Raw genomic sequence first — 10,258 nt, forward strand, 5'->3', positions numbered from 1 at the left:
ACTGATAAAAATATCTTATTGATTTAGCATATTTAAAAATTAAAAATCAATAAACTAAACCATTAATACATAAAATCAAATCAAACCAATACACACCCTTCCTTAAAGGTCATACTTTAAGATTGATAAATGAGGAATATATTTAAGATTGTCTGGCCATATTTTTTAAAAATAAACAAATTTCATAAGCTTAATCATACAAACCAACTATAAATAACCTTTTAGCAAATATAAACCCACCACTTTTAACTTTAGTCATCTCACTTGTGTGGGAATAATTGAATCACATCTTAAGATCTCATTAACCCTACACATTTAGTCATTCCATGACGAATCATACAAGAATATTCTGAGAAAACATGAGTGCCTTACTATTCAATTGCATCATTATTCACAAATTGAAAAAATTCTATGTACTACTTTTGACAAGTTTGCCTTTTTACCCCACCACAAACAAACTAGTTTAATCTCACAAATGAGATCCAAAAAAAATGATATGTACACGGCTTACCCATACCTAGTACTGGTAAAAAAGTTGTGAGAAAACAAAGTAATAAGAAAGTCATGATGAAATTAAGAGTAATCCAACTTCAAATGCAAGACAAATGGCTACAACTAGAGTTGATTCACTAAATTAACATACAAAAATTGGAAACAAGATAAGAAATTTTACAAGTTCAGAACTAAGCCACAACTAGTAGTGGAAAGGCCATCTTAAAAAACTAATAATAATCATTATCTAATTTTAGAACATTTGACCCATTTTTAGAACCTAATTACATACATATTATGATTAATACTAGTACTAATAATAATTATCACCAGGCCCTCTTCTCTTTATCTACAAGTTTTTAGCTTTGATTTCTCTAAAATTATCATAATTAAACTTCTGCCAAAAAAAGAGTTCTGATTATTTTCCATTCTCATGATCATCACATAATACTGCAAGCATTTGGATTCTCATCACTAAAGAGCTGAGGGGCATGAACTGATACCGGGTACGGGTTCTGAAGCTGGTCAGCTGGATAAACAGACCCGTACATATACGGGTATGGATACCCAAATTGGACTTGCTGCTGCATCATCTGCATACCATTGCCTACATTATTATTCATTATCATCTCTCCACCACCATCGCCACCACCGCCTACCTCATCCTTCACCTTACCCTTTCCTTCGCCATTGCCTTCCCCGCCCTTTCCTTTCCCTTTACCACCGCCATTGCCACCTTTTCCATTTTCACCACCACCACCGTCACCACCTTTCTCTTTCTTATCTCCGCCTTCTTTCTTCGGCGGAACAATTTCAACTTCCTTCTTCAAATGTTTCTTCAACACCTCCGCCAACTCTTTCATGTCCATTGACCCTGTCACAGTCACCAAATCCTTTTGCTTGTCTATTTTCATCTCCTTGTACCCTGCACATTCACCACCACACATCAATTTCCCATCCTAACAATACCCAACGGAATTCCACTAAGTAGAATCTGGTGAGAGTAGAGGGAAAAAAAATAGTGTCAGGAATTTAGATGTTTCAAATATGACCTTTGAATTTGGTGACAATTTTGGAGATCTTCTGTATACATCCTTGACAATGGAGACGCACCTTCAGCACCGCCGTTGTGATCGGAGGCTGTTAAACAAATTGCAAAGCTAATCAGAAATTAAAAAAATGCTTAAGGATGAATTAAATTAAATGAATAATAAACATCAGAATATTCAGCAATTATCATCACTTGTCAGTTTTGACTAATCATCGCCGTAACTGATAAACGTGAGAATCACGTAATTATTTAAAAATTTAAATTTTACAGATTTTGAATGATGAACAATTAACTGATGCGCCAATACAGGGAACAAACCGCTAAAATACGCATGTGACATTTTGGTACACATGATTTTACCGCTTATTCCGGAGACAAATGAATCAGAAGAAAATTCTTTTGTTTTGAATATACTGGGTATTTGAAAAGAACAATTGAATGTTGAATGAGACACCAGGAAACGCTAAAATGCGCCAGATGCGCAAATAAAGACAAAAAAGGATCGGAATAACAATGGAAGTAATGAAGCAGAATGAAAACGACGAGCAATACGACGCAATAATTTGTCAGTAATTTTTACAGTACCTCTTTCTCTTTGGTCTTTTTGTCTTCTCCTCCTCCTTTGTTCTCCTTTTCCTTATTCTGTTTCTTCTTCTCTTCTCCGGCACCACCGTCGCCGTCGCCGCCTCCTCCTTTTCCCTTGCCGTCCTTTTTCGGTACCGGCGAGACAAGTTCAACATGTTTGTGTGTTTTCTGTTCAACTTTCTCTCTTAACATCACCGGATCAACTTTTCCGATTACCGTCAACTTTTTCGAATCAGCATCGCACGTAACTTTCTCCACACCTTTTTTTAAAAATTTCAACACAGTAAGTAAAATTATGTATAAGAGAACACAAGTCAACATCGGTTCTGAGAAATTCAAAAAAGCAAAAAAACACAAGAGGAGGCTCATTTGTCTATTAACTTCTGACTCAAAGAGTACACAGTAAATTTCAACACACTCTGAAGAACAAGCAATTAATATTCACAACTGTCAATTTTTTGTTCAATTAAAGCAAAATGCAGAAACATTGAAACAAAGCACTACCAAACAGAAGAACAACAATAACATGCCAAATTTTGTTTCAATTAAAACAAAATGCAGAAACATTGCAACAAAGCACAACAAAAAAAAAAAGAATAACTATAACATATCAAATTTTGTTCAATTAAAGCAAAACGCAGAAACAGTGAAGCACAACACTACCAAAAAGAAGAACAACAATAACATATCAACTTTTGTTCGATTAAAGCAAAACGTAGAAACAATGAAGCACTACACTACCAAAAAGAAGAAGCAGAACAAGAATAACATATCAACTTCTGTTCAATTAAAGCAAAACGCAGAAACAATGAAGCACAACACTACCAATTAGAAGAATAACAACAACAATAACATGTCCAATTTTCGTTCAATTAAAGTAAAATGCAGGAACACTGAAACAAAGCACTACCAAAATGAAGAATAACCACAACATCAATAACATGTCATTTTTTGTTCAATTAAAGCAAAAAATGCAGAAACATTGAGACAGAGCACTACCAAACAGATCAACAACAACAAATATTTTCATTTTTTTTTGATAATCCAACGGAATACGCCATTATAATATACCTCCAAAGCTTCGAATCGCTTTGACAACTTTAGTAACACAGCCTTCACAATGAAAATCCGATTTCAGAACAACAGTTAAGTTTCCATCGTTCTTCTTCTCTCCTCCTTCCTTCTTCTCCACTACTTCTCCACTGTTATTCTTCTTCTCTCCTCCTTCATTCTTCTTACTCTTCTTCTGCAAATCAAAAAAACAAACCGCAAATGTCACAAAATCAGTCACCGGAAAACAAAAATCGCCATTAGAATCACCAGTTTTTGCTCTTACCTCGCCCATTTTGTGATGATAATATTCTAAGAAGTCTCTAGAAATTCTAGAAAATGAAAATTGAGAACACAGTAGAAAATGAAAGGGGTAGGAGAATTTATATAAATGTGGGGTGGGGGTGGGGGGCGGGGGAGAGAAGGGTAGTTGTGTATGTGTATGTGCAAGAGAAGTGGAGAGTGGACCGTGTGGTACAGTGAGCTGTCATGGAAATGTGTGAGATGTCATCATGTCCTTAAGTATGCATGCATGTTATGCTATCATGATACTACTTTATGCATGGAGGAAAAAAATGCTTTATACACACTTTAGGGCTCGTTTAATTTATTTGGATATTTCATATAGGGCTCGTTTAATCATATAAGATAAAATCATAATATGAAATTAAACATATGAGATAAATTTAAAGTTTTGTTTGGACATGTAATTTGGAGTTTTTCAATTATATTTTTTTATTCATAAACATAAAAATTTCATAAGTTATAAAAACTATTTAAATTGCCTTAATTTTTTTTATACAATCTTACCAAATTAGTCAAAAGTTCATAACAAAAGTATAATACTCGACCACAAAATTATTTGTTTTTAAAAAATATAATATTTATTGATCGAACTTTAGTTCAAGAAGGGTCTGTTTGGAAAGTCACCTAATAATTAAATTTGGTGTAATTACTGAGATAGTAATTACACAGCCTAGTAATTATAATGACCTTTTTGTTTGTTAGAATGTACTTACAGTGAAATTACAACTATACTGTTTGATTGTAAAAGTGCAATAATAAGGCTATATTGAAATTTTAAAAATAAAAATTAATCATTTAAAAATTATATTAGACAAATAAGGACATTTATAAATAATATTTAATTAAATATTTAAGATAAATATATATATATATATATATTAATTAATAAACATATGCTCTTAACTAATATTATAAAAAATAATTTATTGATATATTTTAATTAATTTAACATAAAAACTAAAAATATAAGATTTTTATAAATATCATGAAATGTATGTTTGACAAAAAATTTAATATTATAAATATAATGTCCTAAAATTAAAACATTTGACAAAAAAATAATCTATCAAATTTAACTAAAAAATAAATGGTTTGCAATGTGAACTGTCAAGTCATACTACTAAAACAAATGAAATTGAAAATATGACATAAATTCTAAATTCAAAACAAAAAAATAAACATAATACTTTTATATCAAATTTCAATACAACGTACATAAATACGATTTAAAAGAAAAGGAAAACGTAATTCTACTACCTTATTTAATAATGAATTCTACTTTAATTTAAAAATTAAAATACTAACAAAATTATGCAAATAAAAAAATAGAATAATAAATAAATAAATAATATGAAAAATTGCATGGAATCACGTGAAAAAGTAAAGGTTGAAAATGAGAAGGAAATGAAATATAAATAATCAAAAATACATTTTTAGAAAATATTTGAATAATTAAAAATAAATAAACATAAGAGAAGTAAAAAAAATAAAAAATATAAATATAAATAAAAGAAGAAATTTAAAAAGTTTCATGTAATTACATGGTGTAATTATGCCAATTTCTTACCCTCCCTTGGAAATTGAAAAGTATAACTATTCTCCTTCAATTACACTCAATTCCTCTCTTATAAAGTAATTACTTGGTCTACTAAACATGCCAAAGAGTGTAAATACACCCAATTACACTAAATTCCAATTACATTGTGGCTTTTCAAATAGCCCCTAAGTAAAATTGAACATAAGTTGTAGTGTACCAGTCTTTAACTATATAATCATGTTAATATTCCATGAACATATTACCATTCCTGAGGTATTATCGCGAAAATTATGTAGATATAAAATGGTGGATTTTATACAAAATATAAAGTTATGGATCAAAGTTTTGTATTTTTAAAAACGTGAAATCATGGTATGAAAATTTTGAATCAAGCTTTTTGAAGAATTTGAGATTTCATCTCATGATTTGAATCATGAGATGAAATCGACAAATCGCATATCCAAACGCTAATTTTATCTTATGATTTCAAATCACGAGATAAAATTGCATGTCCAAAAACCTACATAGTATACATTTGGATATTCGATTTTAGATTATGACTTCAATTCTCAAATTCTCTAATAAAACATGATTCGAGATTCCAAATTGCAAATCACTTATACATATTTAGTCAAAAAATAATTTAACATTAATTTCACATTTTATTTTGAGTGAGATAATCTATAACCACACAACTATCTATAATTTCTGCTAGATCCTAAGTTTTAAAAACATTTCTTGTTTAGGAAATTGTGTAATTTTCCCTATAATTAATTTAGACGAAATAAAAAAGTTCACGTGCTTTTAGGATGACTGGGCTTTGGGTAACAAGTAGGAAACTTCGGTTTGGTAAGGGAGTGAGTTTATTCTCTATGGGCCGGTGAGATTAGTAGGAGTCTTTTCTGGCCTTTTGGGCCTTTTTAGGGTTTATCACTTTTTGTACTTTTGTGTATATGTTAGCTGTAAAGCAAATGGCCTACCAAAGTCATTTCTTAAAAGTCCACCTTTAAAGTTGCAACATTAATTAAAAACTTGTTACATTTCCAATAGTAGATGTTTATCCGCAAAGATGATTGAATTGGTGTAGTAAAAGATTTTTCGTGAAGGAGATCAGGGATCGAAGTCCACTCTGATCCCTTCTCCAGAGAAAATGTTGGTGTAGCAGGTGCATTATCCCAAAGGGATGTTAGGATGTATATCTCATGTGGTTCTTTCTCAGTTGAGCGTGTCGCATGATATTTATCTATTAAGATTTTTAAAAGATATCTTCTTTAAACGAGTTCGTCGTACAAGACTTGTCTGGTGCAGTTTACATCTCCTATATCGTTTAAAGCTATTACACTGCATATCAATGCATAGAATAGATGAGGTTTCTTTATCCTTAATAGTAGTAAATTAGAAAATTCAATACTTCAAGATTTTTTTTATTTGATTAGTCGGTCCCACAATCAAATAGACACACCATATGACTCTTGAGAAAACATCCGTCCAAAATAAACTACCAACCTTCATAGAGGAGATTTGTTTGTTCCTTATTCTGTTTTTAATTTTGGGTGCTTCGTTGTTCTTTCTTTGTATTTCAAATGGAATGACAAAGTCTTTTTCTTAATGCATTGACTTAGTTCTACAGCATATGTGTGTGTGTCAAAAGGAAATTAAAGGGAAAAGAGAAAGATCAATGAAAGAGAATGCTAGCTATAAAGTATAAAGTAAACAAAAAAATTTATTCCTTTTGTGCCAATAGCAATTTTGATCTCTCAATAATTGATAAATGTCAATTCTAGTATTTTTAATATTCAATTAAGCATATTTAATTTGTAATTAGCTAAAAATAAATACTTTAGATTCTTTCATTTTTCAAATATTCATAAAATTATCATAACTATTAATCATTCAACTACTTAATTACAAATATGTATAAACTGAATTTGTGTTGTTACTCCGTATATGTTGGTCGTGTTATTTTAAAAATTATACAACACACACATATTTCGTTCATAAATGACTAAAAATACATATGTCAACTAATTTAAGATAAAATATCTCAAGGACCAAAATCAATTAATAATTGAGGAGGAAGGTGTTCGTAATTTAAAAAGTGAATAAAACAAAAAAGAGAGTTTCCTACGAGACATATTATTTTTTGTTCTTGTCATATGAAAGTGTCTGTCGTGTTATTTTTAGGGTCCGTTTAGTACGAAGTGTTAAGCATTTTAATACCTATATAAATTATTTATTTATTTTTAATTTGCATAAAATTTAATATTATGTATGAGATAGGAGGTGGAATAAGAATTTAGAGATTAGTATCCGTTGATGGAAATGTTAATGATCAAACTAGTTCTTAAAATAGTAAGATTTTTTGTTTGTTTAAAGTGTAAAATAAATATTTTAAATTATACACTATGTACTAATATGTTATATATCAAGCTATCTGTTCAATAAAAATAATCTCAATATTATTAATTTCTGCACATTCTTGCATTAGTAATCTCTAACCTATTTAAAGGGAATGAGAATAAGAAAGACAAGGAAACAAACAAGGAGAAGCACAGAGGGGATAAATAAATAAATAACGTGAAAAGACAAAAAATGAGACTTTCCTGTGATTTTCTTTGAAAAGCATTTGGAATCCAAGAGGGGTTTTTACTTGTGTGTTAAGAATTATTCTGATATTGGCCGAATACAATAATAACCTCTTTAAAAATATTCGAATTATTACATGTTTCGATTAAATATTTGAACACATTATAAAATATTTCTATTAAACATTTATTATGTAAATAAGTTAATCAATTAGAATATGTCATATTCTTTAATTGTACATCATTAGTCTCAATAAGCAGTAAAATAGCATGTTCGTTTCAATTAATGTTAATATGTATAATTAAAGAATGTGACATATTTTATGTGACTATGTAATTAACATTTGAGAACACACACAAACGTATTTTTCAAATTTAAGTCAGAAGTGTCTCATAAAAATACTTTATCATATTTTGAGATTTTCAATCGAAAAAAATCATAGTTCAAAATGTCTAAAAAAAAATTGCTACAAATTTGAGTTCTCAATTGAAACAAGTCATATATGTGATTGGACAAAACTGATTTGTAGTCCAACAAAAAGTATTTGAAGTTCTAATGAAAACAAAAATCATAGAAGTTCAATACTTGCAAGTTTCTTATTTAACGTGATCTACCAATGAGTCATTTGCGTTGAGTTTAATATATTTTTTCTTAAAAAAATGAAAAAGAAAAAGGTTAATTTCACCAATGGTTACTTAACTTTTACTTTGTTCCACTAAGTTATTATACATTTTTTTGTCTTTTGGTAATAGAAAGTTATTCAACTTTATTAAATATCAGAAAAGTCACTAAACTATTTTATCTAACAAAAATTACTTAACTTTTACAAAATATCACAAAAATCACTAAGAAAAGAAATACAAATACGACATTATTTGATAGCAAAGGAAAGGTGAGTACCAAAGGGCTTTGCACCCTTCCTATAAAAAAAGGACAGTCCGGTGCACTAAAGCTTCCGCTATGCGCGGGGTTCGGGGAAGAGCCTGACCACAAGGGTCTATTGTACGCAGCCTTGCCTTGCATTTCTGCCAGAGGCTTTGCACCCTTCCTATGAATCTACTAAATGAAACTATATCATAACAAATTAATGTAAAATTTATTGTTTTTATTTATTAAGTCTATTTTAATGTGATTTCTTTAAGTCAGGGTATATTGAAAACAAACTTTCTATCTCTTAATGTAAAGGTATGATCGTAAGGCATGTGTATACTATATCATTTTCAGATCCTAGTCATGAAATTATATTGAATATATTGTTATTATTGTTGATTTTAATGTGATTTGAGGGTTTTCAAGAAATTGTAGCCTATAAATACAAGCTCTTCATTGGAAAAGGGAATACTAGCACAAGAATTTCGACTTGGGCCATTACAAGGCTTGGTTCATATTGTTCTTTTGGGCAATTGTAGAGAATGGGCTTTTCAAAGATGTTGTTCGTTAAGGAATTTTTCAAAAATGTCGAAAGCCTGCAATTTCAGTTTTAGATTGGGATCTTTCATAAGTAGCATTTTAGAGTCCATTTTTGCAATATATAACAACATTTTATTTTTTCAAAGTGTAGTAGCATCTTCCTTTCAAAACATAGCAAATTACACTGTATCTACACACAATATCTAATAACTATAATAGGGAGAATTAGTATTTGATTTTACAATATGTGTATGCGTGTGTTTTCAAAGTAAAAGTAGAATGTATGCGAAGCATCAACTCTATGTGTGGTCTTGGATTCAAATGTATGCGTTTTTAAAGGCATAATACATAAATGTGTTCTTTAATTGGCTTCATCTGACATCTATGTCTTTTAATTTTGAATGTGTACAAATAGATACTTAAACTTGTATAAAATCAAACAAGTAGATACATACATCTTATATGACAATTCGCGTCCTACGTGTAATATGCCACGTAGGACGCGTGTATCTACTTATTTGATTTTATACAAGTTTAAGTGTCTATTTGTCCTCACTTAAAGTTGGAGGACATATATGCCAATTGAAACCAAATTAAATGGCACATCTATGTAGTATGCCGTTTTCAAACTATACATGCAAGCCAACTATACGTGAAGGATAATGTAAAGTATATGTTGTATGTATGGAGGAATCAACACCTAAAAATAGATATTGTATGTATGTCATACATGTATATCAGATATCTATTGTTATCTCTCTCTATATATATATATAACAAATATTGTGTGCGTGTGTGTTATAATTTTTAAAAATGCCACCACTATAAAGAGTAACGAGGGTCGAAACCGCTAATTTTCCCGGATAAACAACAAAATTAGTCTTTATGTTAGAGATGGACCAATTTGTCGACACAAAGGTGAAGTGAAAAAATCTCCCAACAACAGCAAGCCCAAATTTAAAGATCTACAATTATTTTTTCATAAAAAATCCAACAAAATTAAATTATCATCACTCTTTACTTGTCTTATCTTCTTTGATTCATTTCTTCAACATGATAAGTTATTTTCTTAGTATAAGACTATTGCTTGGGGACAGATTTATCCAAACCTTAGATATGATTAAAATAATAATAATGATACTCAATATAATTTTATAAATAAATTAGTAGAGTATTAAAAAATAAAATGTACGCAAATTTATTTATTTTTTATTTTTTTTATTTTTTATCTTTGAGAGATA

At 29.7% G+C, this 10,258-nt stretch overlaps 1 protein-coding gene across 1 annotated transcript; it reads right to left on the minus strand.

Annotated features, from left to right (window-relative positions):
- Window positions 1-606: 606 nt before the first annotated feature.
- Window positions 607-3,558, minus strand: LOC129904004 (heavy metal-associated isoprenylated plant protein 3-like). The gene is made up of 5 exons (XM_055979535.1): window positions 3,465-3,558; window positions 3,200-3,374; window positions 2,129-2,388; window positions 1,545-1,632; window positions 607-1,417 (listed from the first exon to the last, which is right to left on the minus strand). Exons 1-5 carry the CDS (start codon window positions 3,471-3,473, stop codon window positions 933-935), a joined length of 1,017 nt encoding a protein of 338 aa, XP_055835510.1. The 5' UTR covers window positions 3,474-3,558; the 3' UTR covers window positions 607-932.
- Between the last annotated feature and the right edge of the window lie 6,700 nt (window positions 3,559-10,258).

The sequence above is a fragment of the Solanum dulcamara genome, chromosome 9, assembly GCF_947179165.1.
Source record: "Solanum dulcamara chromosome 9, daSolDulc1.2, whole genome shotgun sequence".
NCBI lineage: Eukaryota > Viridiplantae > Streptophyta > Magnoliopsida > Solanales > Solanaceae > Solanum > Solanum dulcamara.